At 47.6% G+C, this 13,440-nt stretch overlaps 1 protein-coding gene across 1 annotated transcript in view; it reads left to right on the plus strand.

Annotated features, from left to right (window-relative positions):
* tmem266 (transmembrane protein 266) overlaps nucleotides 1-13,440 on the plus strand; it is a 144,547-nt gene that overhangs the window by 76,624 nt on the left and 54,483 nt on the right. Inside the window, exons 3-6 of the mRNA XM_080216292.1 lie at nucleotides 2,276-2,464; nucleotides 9,980-10,134; nucleotides 10,242-10,315; nucleotides 12,309-12,365. Of these exons, the coding sequence (XP_080072418.1) occupies nucleotides 2,276-2,464; nucleotides 9,980-10,134; nucleotides 10,242-10,315; nucleotides 12,309-12,365 (475 nt within the window). The remainder of the gene's footprint in view (nucleotides 1-2,275; nucleotides 2,465-9,979; nucleotides 10,135-10,241; nucleotides 10,316-12,308; nucleotides 12,366-13,440) is intronic.

Here is a 13,440-nt window from a genome sequence, read left to right on the forward strand (position 1 = left end):
GCAGTGAAGAGACACGCAGGAGTAATTGAAATCTGTTGTCCATCATCAATTATAACCCAGTACACCATTGCAAGTCTGTGTCTGAATGGGACCCCTGAGACTTTGTCCCCTGCAGTGATTAGTCCCAGCAGTGTTCAAACTTTTACAGCAAGGACCCCTTTAACCAATGCTTATCGCTGCTTGCATTGCTAGAAGGAGGGAATTTGTATTACCAAACACACAAAATCAGAGCCAGAGCTGGCCATTGGGCCCCTCGAGAATACACCGCCATTCAATAAGATTGTGGCTGATCTATTTCTGTTTCAAATTCTACAGGATGGCATAATGGTTAGCACCGCTGCCTCACAGCGCCAGGAACCAGGGTTCGATTCCCAGCTTGGGTCACAGTCTGTGCAGAGTCTGCCCTGTGTCTGTGTGGGTTTCCTCCGGGTGCTGCGGTTTCCTCCCACAGTCTGGAAGAGGTGCAGGTTAGCTGCATTGGCCATGCTAAATTGTCCCTTAGGGCAGAAATTTACCAGCACGTCCGCCTGACTTTAGTATGATCCCGCCCAAGGCTAATGGAGAATGATGTTCTCCGAGCCTCGCCCGCCCCCCGGAACCGGGGAAAAGGCATGCCAGTAAAATTCAGGCCTTAATGTTCAGAGATGTGCAGATTGGGTGAATTGGCCATGCTAACTTCTTCTTTAGTGTCAAAAGGTGTGTAGGATAGCGGAATTAGCAAGGTAATTTTGTGGGGTAATGGGTATAGGACGAGGGTAAGATGTTCTGACGGTGGGTCGATACAGGCTGAATAGGCTGAATAGCCTCCTTCTACACTGTAGGGATTCTATGAACTTCCCATCTATCCTCAATAACCTTTGAACTCTTTGCCTAAAAAGAATCCGTCTTAAAAATATTCAAAGACTCTCACTTCCACCTCTTCTGAGTCAGAGAGTCGCACAACACTCTGAGAGAAAAATTCTCCTCATCTGTGTCCTCAGAGGGTGACCCCTGGTTTTAAAAGAGAGACCCTGGTTCTGGACTCACCCACAAGAGGAAACATTCTTTCCACATCCACCTTGTGAAGACAAGATCCCAAGTTTGGGATCTTGTATACTTAAAGCAAGTCACCCCTAAACTCCAGGGGAAACAAGCCCAGACTGTGCAACCTTTCCTCATAAGACAACCCACCCATTGCCAGTATTAACCTAATAACAATATGGAGCGGCACAGTGGTTAGCACTGCTGCCTCACAGCACCAAGGACCCAGGTTTGATTCCAGCCTTGGGTCACTGTCTGTGTGGAGTCTGCACGTTCTACCCATGCCTGTGTGGGTTTCCTCCAGGTGCTCTGGTTTCCACCCACACTCCAAAGATGTGCTGGTTAGGTTGATTGGCCATGCTAAATTGTCCTTTAGTATCAAGGGGATTAGCAGGGTAAGTATATAGGGTTACGGAGATAGGGCCTGGGTGGGATTGTGCAGGCTCGATGGGCTGAATGGTCTCCTTCTGCACTGATGTCATATGCCTTTCTTGAGGGGCTGGGGAAGGTTTGCATCATATATGGTGTTTGATCTCCTCTCATGGGCTGAAGTAAAGGCTGCCTCTATCTGGAGTGCAGCACCTGAGGTAGAATAACTCCAGAAGTCAGCAGTAAAGGAACAGTGCTTTATCACACCAAATAAAGGAAAGCAAAAACTACAAGCCTGTGGTGAACACAAACAGGTCCCAACCAAGACAGTGCAACAATGGACCCACTCAGGGTCTTGCTTTATACAGGGCTCGCTGTATGAGCTCCATTTGGTAAGTTCATTACCAATCTCCAGGGAGCTCATGTTCAGCAAGTCCTACAGTGAGGCCAATCAGGAGTTCACCATGTGGGAGATGACAGCCTAGTGGTATTATGGCTAGACTATTAATCCAGAAACTCAGCTAATGTTCTGGGGACCTGGGTTCAAATCCCACCACAGCAGATGGTGGAATTTGAATTTAATTTTAAAAAATCTGGAATTAAGAATCTACTGATGACCATGAAACTGTTGTCGGAAAAACCCATCTGGTTCACTAGTGCCCTTTAGGGAAGGAAATCTGCTGTCTTTACTTGGTCTGGCCTGCACGTGACCCACAGCAATGTGGTTGATTCTCATCTGCTCTCCAAGGGCAACTAGGGATGGGCAATAAATGCTGGCCAGCCAGTGACCCCCATGTCCCATGTATGAATAGAAAAAAATGTGTGCCCTGGAGGGTCTCTGGGTTTTGTCAGGTGCTGTGTTGACTTTAATCTCTGTCTTTGCCAGGCTCACTCAGGAAAGGGGTGTGTCGGACCTCGAGATCATCTCCCAGCAGGTGGAGGAGGAGAGCCAGTGCATCGCCCCCGTCCAGTTGGTCAGCTTCGCCTATCGCGACCTCCCCCTGGCAGCTCTTGACCTCTCGTTGGCTGGGTCACAGCTGCTATCCAACATGGACGACGATGAGCAAAGAGAGAGGTGAGCGTGCTGTCGGAAATCGGAAAAGGCCCTTATATCATTGCAGAAGAATGTTGATTACTTTAATATCTTGCTCCTGATCTCATTGATTCGATTCCTTCCCTGCTTCCCAGAGGCAGGAGTGAATAACAGAATCATAATTCCATAATAGTGGAATGAAATTCATAGTCGCTGCCCTCTGTCATCGAGTTACCTTCAGTCTGAACTAGTCGGGATGCTTGCTGTAAATCACTCTTTATGTAAGCACCATAAAAAACATCGTTAGCCGTTCATCCAATGCCAGCTGTAGTTTCGGGATGATCAGTCATACCCCTACACCAGAAAATTCACCCCCAATTTTCAGAGACTTCAGCGCATAATCTGTTCAACAGCATTGAGAGAACGCTGCTCTGTCGGGGATGCTGCACTGAGAGAGTACTGCACTGTCAGGGGTGATTCACTGAGAGTGCTGCACTGTTAGGAGTGATTCACTGAGAGAGTGCAGCACTGTCGGGGGTGCTGCACTGAGAGAGTGTTGCACTGTCGGGGGTGCTGCACTGAGAGAGTACTGCACTGTTGGGGTGATTCACTGAGAGAGTGCTGCACTATCGGGGGTGATTCACTGAGAGAGTGCTGCACTGTCAGAGATGCTGCACTGTGAGAGTACTGCACTGTTAGGGGTGATTCACTAAGAGAATGTAGCACTGTCAGGGATGCTGCACTGTGAGAGTGCTACATTATCGGAGGTACTGTGTCACACACACACACACACACACACACTCTCCAAACAAAATTGTTGCATTTGATGAGGTGCAGTCAGCCAACACCTCCTTCCCAATCTGAAAATGAAAATCCTGGGAAAGATTTCTGGCACAGCCATCATTCCTGGGAGACTGAGGAACAATGATGATGAAAGGAATCTTCTAATAGCCCATTATATTTCCTCATTCTACTTCCGATTGAAAAGATTAGCAGATAGACAGACAGATCCATCATTATGAAGTGCTTTGAAAGGCTAGTCATGGCAAGAATCCATTCCAGCTTCCCAGATTGCCTGGATCCATTAGTTTGCCTACTGCCGAAACAGGTCCATAGCAGATATCGTCTTCCTGGCCCTACACTCCCTGGAACACCTAGGTAACAAGGACACCTCTGTCAGACTCCTACAGCTCAGTCTTCAACACCATTATTCCTACGAAACTCATCTCCAAGCTCCATGGCCTGGGACTCGGTTTCTCCCTCTGTGACTGGCTCCTGAACTTCCTAACTCAGAGACCACAATCAGTAAGGATAGGCAACAACACCTCCTCCACGATCATCCTCAACACCGGTGCCCCACAAGGCTGTGTTCTCAGCTCCCTACTGTACTCCTTATACACCAATGACTCTGCGGAAAATTCCCTCCAATTCGATTTTTAGTTGTAGTGGGTCAGATCTCAAACGACGGCAAGACCGAGTACAGGCATGAGACAGAGAATCTGGTGAACTGGTACAGCATCAATAATCTCTCAATGTCAACGAGATGAAGGAGATAGTCGTCGACTAGTGGAGGACATGCCACTGTCTACGTCAGCGGGGATGAAGTAGAAATGGTCGAGAGCTTCAGTTTCTGGGTGTCCAGGTCACCAACAGCCTGTCCTGGTCCCCACCATGCCAACGCTATAGTTAAGAAAGCCCACCAACACCTCTACTTTCTCAGGACACTAAGAAAGTTTGACATGTCCGCTACAATTCTCACCAACTTTTACAGATGCCCCATAGAAAGCATTCTTTCCGGTTGTGTCACAGCTTGGTATGGGCTCCTACTCTGCCCAAGACAGCAAGGAACTACAAAAGGCTGTGAACAAAGCTCAGTCCGTTATGCAAACCAGCCTCATATCCATTGACTCTGTCTACACTTCTCTGTCTACACTAACTCAGAAAAGCAGCCAGCATAATCAAGGACGCCACTCACCCCGGACATTCTCTCTTCCACCTTCTTCCGTCAGAAAAAAAGATACAAAAGTCTGAGGTCACGTACCAACCAATTCAAGAACAGCTTCTTCCCTGTTGCTATCAGACTTTTGAATGAACCTACCTCACATTAAGTTGACCTTTCTCTACACCCTAGCTATGGCTGTGACACTGCATTCTGCACCCTCTCCTTTCCTTCTCTATGAACAGTACGCTTGTCTATATAAGCGCGCAAGAAACAATACTTTTCACTGTGTAGCAGTACATGTGACAATAATAAATCAAATCAAATCTGAGGATGAGTGTGTTACAGTTGCAATCATAGAATTATAGAAACCCTACAGTGCAGAAGAGGCCATTCAGCCCGTCAGTTCCGCACTGAGTCTCTGACCCAGTATCTTATCCAGTCCCTCTTCCCTTCCCTATCTGTGAGCCCAAACATTTCCCATGGCTAATGCACCTAACCTGCACATCTTTGGACTATGGGAGAAACTGGAGCACCCAGAGGAAACCCTTGCGGACACAGGGAGAACATGCAGACTCCACACAGTGACTCAAGGCTGGAATTGAACCCGGGTCTCTGGCACCGTGAGGCAGCAATGCCTGCCACTGTGCCGCCAGTGACACTGCCACTCTACCACTGGCTGTGAGTGGAGCTCTGGTTGGCTGATGGTGATCTTACTGAACGGTTGGGCAAGCTTGTTCTCTTTGGTTGGAGGCTTGGGCGGAGAGATGGCAGATGGAGTTTAATCTGGACAAATGCGAAGTAATGCATTTTGAAAAGTTTTATATAAATAGGAAATATATAGGTAATAGCAGAACCATTAAGAGGATTGATAGGCAAAGAGATCTGGGTGTACAGGACAGTGGCAACGCAGGTGCAGAAGGCAGTCAAGAAGGCATACGGCATGCTTGCCTTCATCAGCTAGGGTATTGAGCTTAAAGATTGGCAAGTCATTTTGCAGCTTTATAGAACCTTAATTTGGCCACACTTGGAATATAGTGTTCAATATTGGTCGCCACACTACCAGAAAGATGTGGAGGCTTTGGAGAGGGTACAGAAAAGATTTACCAGGATGTTGCCTGGTATGGAGGGCATTAGCCATGAGGAGAGATTGGAGAAACTTGGTTTGTTCTCACTGGAACGACGGAGGTTGAGGGGGCGACCTGATAGAAGTCTACAAGGTTATGAGGGGCAGAGTGGATAGTCAGAAGCTTTTTCTCAAATACATGAATAGGATGGGAATGGAGGGATATGGTCCCTGGAAGGGAAGGGGGTTTTAGTTCAGTTGGGCAGTGTGGTCGGTGCAGGCTTGGAGGGCCGAAAGGCCTGTTCCTGTGCTGTAATTTTCTTTGTCCTTTGTTCTTCCTGTGCCGATTCCCCACATTATTTTGTTCTTAATGACCTCACCCAAGTGGAGGGAAAAGAGTTCAGACGGTAACTCTGACGGCTGATTATTAAAATTAAAATTAAAGAGGATCATTTTTATTCTCTACACAACAGGCTGCGAAGCCAGCCATTATTCCACAACTAATTGTGATTTGATTAATTGCAATTTAAATTGTTGTTGCACTATTACATCTGTGATTAATATTTAACAAGAAGCCGTGTACATTGGCAATCAATTTTCCCATCAACGGGAACCCTTGATGAAGTTTCTTCGCCTCCTGCTCCTTGCTCAGATTTGCAGAAAAGTTAATTAATTTGAAGTTACGTTGATCTAAATCACATCAATTGATCATTATCGACGATGGATGTGAACACGATCGTCTGTTATCATTCATCCCTTTGTCGAAGATATCAAAATGTCAAAGCAGGCGGAAATCTTTGAGAAAGGTGGCACAGTGGTTAGCACTGCTGCCTCACAGCATCAGGGACCTGTTCAATTCCAGCCCCGGCTCACTGTCTGTGTGGAGTTTGCACGTTCTCCCTGTGTCTGTGTAGGTTTCCTCCGATTTCCTCCCACAGTCCAAAGATGTGCAGGTTAGGGGATTGGTCATGCTAAATTGCCCCTTAGTGTTGAAAGATGTGCAGGTTAGGTGGATTGGCCATGCTAAATTGCCCCTTAGTCTCCAAAGATGTGTCGGTTAGGTGGATTGGCCATGCTAAATTGCCCCTTAGTGTCCCAAGATGTGCAGGTTAGATGGATTGGCCATGCTAAATTGCCCCTTAGTTTGGGATTTTCTAGCCGTGTTTGCCCCAAGACTGGAAAATCCTGTCTGAGGTCAACAGATCTTTGCATGGTCCATGTCCACCTGTTACGATTCCCATGGTGGGCCGGTAGGGAATCTTCTGCCCTTAATGTGCAAAGATGTGTAAGGTTAGATGATTAGCCATGGTAAATGGCCCCAAAAATGCCCAAAGATGTGTAGATTAGATGGGTTAGCCTTAGTAAATGCTCGGGGTTACAGGGATAGGGCAGAGGGGAGGGCCTGGGTGGGATACTCTTTCAGAGACTCAGCACAGATTCGATGGGCCAAATGGCCTACTTCTGTACTGTAGGAATTCTATGGATTTGTGTTAAAGATTAATAGCCAATAAGCATGTGCAAGAAAAGGGGACGGAAAAAAATAAAATGGTAAAGCGATGAGTTGGAGACACGGGCACTTAGATGATTAAACAGGATTTAGGGTACAAGACTCAATGTGGTGTTAATGGGAGGAGGATAAGAGATGGAAATGGTTCCAGCAGGATACCAAAGATTTTATTTATTACTGGACACCGGGAATAGTAACCAGTGTTTTGTTAGGATAGTCCCATGGGAATTTTATATGTGAGAAGGCAAATATCTTGAAGACTCAGTCAAAGGGCCGTACCTCCCACAGGTTAGCACTCTCTTAATCCTGGAGCGTGAGATTCAGCGCTGAAGACTCTGCAATGGGACTTGACCTGTGAGGCTATTTTTTATTAATTCGTGGGACATGGGCGTCGCTGGCTGGCCAGTATTTATTGCCCATCCCTAGCTGCCGCAGGGCAGTTGAGAGTCATAGAAATATAGAAAATAGAAGCAGGAGGAGGCCATTCAGCCCTTCGAGCCTGATCCTTCATTCATTTTGATCATGGCTGATCATCAAATTCAATATTCTCTTCCCCCCATATCCATTGGTCCCTTTAGCCCCAAGAGCTATACCCAATTTCTTCTTGAAATCACACAGTGTTTTGGCCTCAACTACTTTCTGTGGGAGTGAATTCCACACATTCACCACTCTCTAGGTGAAGAAACTTCTCCTCACCTCAATTCTAAAAGGTATCCTCACAGCATGACCCCTAGTTCTATACGCCCCCCACCATCGGGAACATTCTTTCTGAATCCACCCTGTCTAACCCTGTTAGAATTTTGTTAAGTTTCTATGAGATCCATAGAAACTTATAAATCCACAGAGATCCACAGCGAGCATGGGGCAAGTGCCAAGGGGGGGGCAGGGCCTATTGTGGACAGTGCGTAGGGGCAAGTGGTGGGGGTGGGGGGTAGGGTCCTGCTGCCACTCTGTGTTGGGATCGGTCTGGGCTGGTGGAGAGGGTGGTTTGCTGGTGGGGGGTTGGGGGGAGGGCCTGCCTCCACAGGGAGGGTCTGACCTCAGGAGGGGAGGGATTCAGCAGGAGGGGGTTTTGCCGGGGGGGCGGGGGGGTATCACCACTGCTTAGGGGGAGGCGGGCTGGACATCGGGGTGCTCTGGGATGGGGGTGGGGGTGGGGGGTGTCATCACTGGCCCAGGGATTGTTGTGGGGACTACAATCGGGCCATGGGGGAGGGCTGGAGGGGCAGCATTGCGGGGGTCCTGGGCTAGCCAGCGAGTGAGCTGGCCAGCAAGTAGGGAGACTGACAGATCATGCGCAGAGTTCCAGAACTGTCAGACTCTGGCGCAAATAATCCCTAGCCCTCCTGGATTTTTAGTGAGATTCACGATAGGGACCTCTGCAGTGCACAGAGTGTGGAGATTCGAGCCTGAAGCTGAACTGACAAAACAATCATGATCTAGAACAGTTTTCCCACCAATTCAGCATTTTTGGAAGAATCGCCCCCTATGATTCTACATACAGCTCCAACACATCGATTACCATGGGAAATGTTGTCAGAGGTTCTGAATATTTATGGAGTTTTGAACAGTAATTGCCTTTTCCCTACAGATTGGCGAAAGGGGAGGTGATAACGGCTGCTGGTTGGGGCCTACCTCACCTTTTTACAGCCTGACTTCAGCCCATGCTAAAATGACCTCCAGAAAATCAATGTAGCTGCCTCAGAGCCTTGATGCTGCACACTGAACAAAAACAACTTCCAGAGAAGATGATTATCTTCACTCATTATGAGAAAGGGGCCTCGCTGAAAAGAAATAGTATTGAAGGGAATTGTGCTGGAACAGGGAGGGAGCTTCAAGATAGCGAAGATCTTAGTGAACACAGAATATACTACACACACACACACACACACACACACATATACACACACACACACATATACATACACAAGTACACACACACACAAGTACACACACACACACAGAAACGTGCGCACACACACACAAATGTGCACACACACACACAAACACACACACAAATACACAAACACACACACAAAAATACACACACACACACACACACACAAATACTCACACACACACACACACACACAAATACTGATACTGAATTGAACCCTGGTCCTTGGCGCTGTGAGACAGCAGTGCTAAGCACTGTACCACTGTGCCACTCCGTAAGTGCACTAAGCACTTAATTAAGCAATGCCTTTCACTCGTGCATTTTTTTTAACAATATCATTTACATACCACAGTAAGCCACTCACCGTCCTACCTTGGAAATATACCAGCCGTTCCTTCGTTGTCGCTGGGTCAAAATCCTGGAATTCCCTCCCTAACAGTATTGTGGGTCAACCCACAGCACAGGGACTGCAGCGGTTCAAGATAGTGGCTCACCACCACCTTCTCAAGAGGCAACTAGAGAAGGGCAATAAATGCTGGCCAGTCAGCGATGCCCATGTCCCATGGATGAATAAAAAAAATCTATTAACAATATTTGATTTGATTTTATTTATTATTGTCACATGTATTGGGATACAGTGAAAAGTATAGTCCCTTGCGCGATATATAAAACATGCCATTCATAGTGAAAGAAAGGAGAGAGTGCAGAATGTAGTGTTACAGTCATAACTAGGGTATGGTTTATAGTGAAAAGTATTATTTCTTGCCACTATACAGACAAAGCATACCATACATAGAGAAGGAAAGGAGAGTGCAGAATGTAGTGTTACAATCATAGCTAGGGTATTGATATACAGTGAAAAGTATTGTCTCTCACACACTGTACAACGCATACAGTACATAGAGAAGGAAAGGGGAGAGTGCAGAATGTAGTGTTACAGTCATTACAGGTGTAGAGAAAGATCAACTTAATGCGAGGCATGTCCATTCAAAAGTCTGATGGCAGCAGGGAAGAAGTTGTTTTTGAGTTAGTTGGTACGTGACCTCAGACTTTTGTATCTTTTTCCCAAAGGGAAAAGGTGGAAGAGAGAATATTGCTTGTTGTGGTATTTCGATTCCCCACTAATCCTGTGCCCCTCTCCATCCTAGCTCGAACTGGCTGAAGCCTTGCTGTGGGAGACGGGCAGCAGTCTGGCAGGTGGTCCTCCTCAGCGCTGGTCTCAACTGCTTCCTGGTGGCGTCGGTGGTCTTAGTCGTCCTTCTCCTGACACTGGAGCTCCTCATTGACACCAAGTTACTTCAGTGTGAGTACAGTGCGAGCTTACCCCACCTTAACCCTCTAGAGGAATAGCTAAGGCCTGTTCAGTCCTTCCATGATAGTCACCATCCTTCTTTCTGTCTCTTGTTGAAGTTACCAGTGCATTTCAGTTTGCTGGGATCATTCACTGGATAAGTCTCGTCATCCTCTCCATCTTCTTCACCGAGGTAAGAGCCCGCACGCCATTGGCTGTTTGTTATCGAGCAGTTTGCCTTGTTTGTTGACCTTCCTTGCTTCTTGTGAGCCAGAAGTTGCACTGATGGTGACTGAGTGCGTGACTCCCCCACCCTCCAACTCCCCCCCACTGCCCCAACTCGCCCCTCCTACCCCCACCCCCACCACCCACCGCCAAAGTGTTTTCCAGCAGTGAAAGAGGCCGCCATATCCCTCTATACCCATCGTACCCGTGTAACTGCCTAAACGCTTTTGAAAAGACAAAATTATACCCGCCCCTACCCCTGGCAGCTTGTTCCAGACACTCTCTGTATGATAAAATTGCCCCTCTGGACCCTTTTGTATCTCTCCCCTCTCACCTTAAACCTGTGCCCTCTAGTTTTAGACTCCCCTACCTTTGGGAAGAGATATTGACTATCTTGCTGATCTATGCCCCTCGTTACTTTATAGACCTCTAAAAGACCACCCCTAAGCCTCCTACGCTCCAGGGAAAAAAGTCCAACCTCTCCTTGTAACTCAAACCATCAAGTCCCGGTAGCATCCTAGTAAACCTTTCCTGCACTCTTTCTAGTTTAATAATATCCTTTCTATGATAGGGTGACCAGAACTGTATACAATATTCCAAGTGTGGCCTTACCAATGTTTTGTACAATTTCAACACGACATCCCAACTCCTGTATTCAGTGTTCTGACTGATGAAACCAAGCATTCCGAATGCCTTCTTCACCACCTTGACAGCCTGAAGTCCCCCATTAAGTTGAATTCCACTTTGGGACAACAGTGTAGGATTTTTTTATTCCTCTGTTATTTAAAATTAAACATAGCTTGGAAATGTTAGAGCTTTAATAGCAGGGAACTATTCCATACTGGAAAGTTCCAACTTATAAACCGATAGAAGCACCATACATGTATGCTGCCAAACTGAATAAGTTTAAGCTAATTTATTAGTGCTGCAAATAGGCTTACATTGATACTGCAATGAAGTTACTGTGAAGAGCGGCAGAAGGGTGGCACGGTGGCATAGTGGTTAGCTCTGCTACCTCACAGCATCTGGGAACCAGGTTAAATTCCAGCCTCAGGTCACTGTCTGTGCAGAGCCTGCACGTTCTCCCCGTATCTAAGTGGGTTTTTTCCAGGTCTCCAGTTTCCTCCCACAGTCCATTGATGTGCTGGCTAGGTGGATTGGCCATGTTAAATTCCCCCTTAGTGACAGGGAGATTAGCAGGGTAAGTATATGTGTGGTTATGGGAAAAGGGCCTGGGTGGGATTGTGGTCAGTATGGGCTGAATGGCCTGTAGGGATTCTGTGAAAATCCTCTAGTCACCACACTCCGGCACCTGTTTGGGTACACTGAGGGAGAATTTAGCACGGGCAATGCACCTAACCAGCATGTCTTTCAGACTGTGGGAGGAAACCAAGGCAGACCCGGGAGAATTCCACACGGACAGTGACTCAAGGCTGGGAGTCGTACCTGGGTCCCTGGCACTGTGAGATAGCAGTGCTAACCACTGTGTCACCGTGCTGCCAGGAATCGAACCCAGGTCCCTGGCGCTGTGAGATAGCAGTGCTAACCACTGTGTCACTGTGCTGCCGGGAATCGAACCCAGGTCCCTGGCGCTGTGAGATAGCATTGCTAACCACTGTGTCACTGTGCTGCCAGGAATCGAACCCAGGTCCCTGGCGCTGTGAGATAGCATTGCTAACCACTGTGTCACCGTGCTGCCAGGAATCGAACCCAGGTCCCTGGCGCTGTGAGATAGCATTGCTAACCACTGTGTCACTGTGCTGCCGGGAATCGAACCCAGGTCCCTGGCGCTGTGAGATAGCAGTGCTAACCACTGTGTCACCGTGCTGCCAGGAATCGAACCCAGGTCCCTGGCGCTGTGAGATAGCAGTGCTAACCACTGTGTCACCGTGCTGCCCCAATAATTGAAGCTTTGGTCGATCTGAAAGATTAACATGTGTGCTGTATCCTCTCCCCATCAGACAGTTTTCAGGATCGTGGTGCTTGGCATATGGGACTACATTGAGAACAAAGTGGAGGTAAGATATGTCCCTGTGTGTGTGTGTGTGTATGTGTGTGTGTGTGTGTGTGTGTGTGTGTGTGTGCGCGTGTGTGTGAGTGTGCGTGTGTGTGTGTGTGTGTGGCTGTGCGGGTATTCCGAGAGATTTTGTTCATAACTAGTCCGAATACTCTTGATCAACATTCTTCCCCCTCAGCCCGTCCAGAAACCAATGTTTGCCAGACTGAAATGAAAACAATAATTGTTGGTGGGAATCTCAGCTGGTCTGGCAGCGTCTGTGGAGAGAGAAACGGAATTAATGTTCCGAATCCGTATGAACCTTCTTCAGAGCTCTGAAGAAGAGTCACCCAGACTCGAAATGCTAGCTCTGTTTCTCTGTCCACAGATCATAGAATCCCTGTGGTGCAGAAGGAGGCCATTTGGCCCATCGAGCATCTGCAACAATCCCACCCAGGCTCTATACCCAGAACCCCATGCATTTATCCCTGCTAATCCCCCTGACACTAAGGGGCAATTTAGCCTAACCTGCACATCTTTGGACTATGGGAGGAAACCGGAACACCCGGAGGAAACCCATGCAGACACGGGGAGAATGTGCAGACTCCACACAGACAGTGACCTAAGCTGGAATCGAACCAGGGTCCCTGGCAGGTAGCAATGCTCACCACTGTGCCACCATGCCACCAGACCCACTGAGTTTACCAGCGATTTCTGTTTTTATTTCAGATCTCCAGAGTTTGATTTTCATTTAAGTTCATGGGACTGTGTTGTTTCTTCCATGAGAGAGGAACTCAGGTTTATGAGTGGCCAATGAAAGGCCACTTCCATGCCACCGAGACCCGTCACGCGCATGAGTAATGCTCTCATTCTCAAGGAGTAGAAACAGTTTCGTACTGTCACTATCCCATTGCTGGTGTTATTAATAGCACCAAAGAATAGGGACTGGAGTAGGCCATTCAGCCCCTCTGGCCCATTCCTCAAGTAATTCATGGCTTATCCGCACTTCAGTTTGCATTTACTCCAAAAGGTCAGTTTCTGGGTGGGTTGAGGGGAGAGAATATTGATTGATATCCTATTGTGAAACTTCCCACCAG

Source organism: Carcharhinus amblyrhynchos, chromosome 32 (genome assembly GCF_965287045.1).
Source record: "Carcharhinus amblyrhynchos chromosome 32, sCarAmb.v2.hapA, whole genome shotgun sequence".
Lineage (NCBI taxonomy): Eukaryota > Metazoa > Chordata > Chondrichthyes > Carcharhiniformes > Carcharhinidae > Carcharhinus > Carcharhinus amblyrhynchos.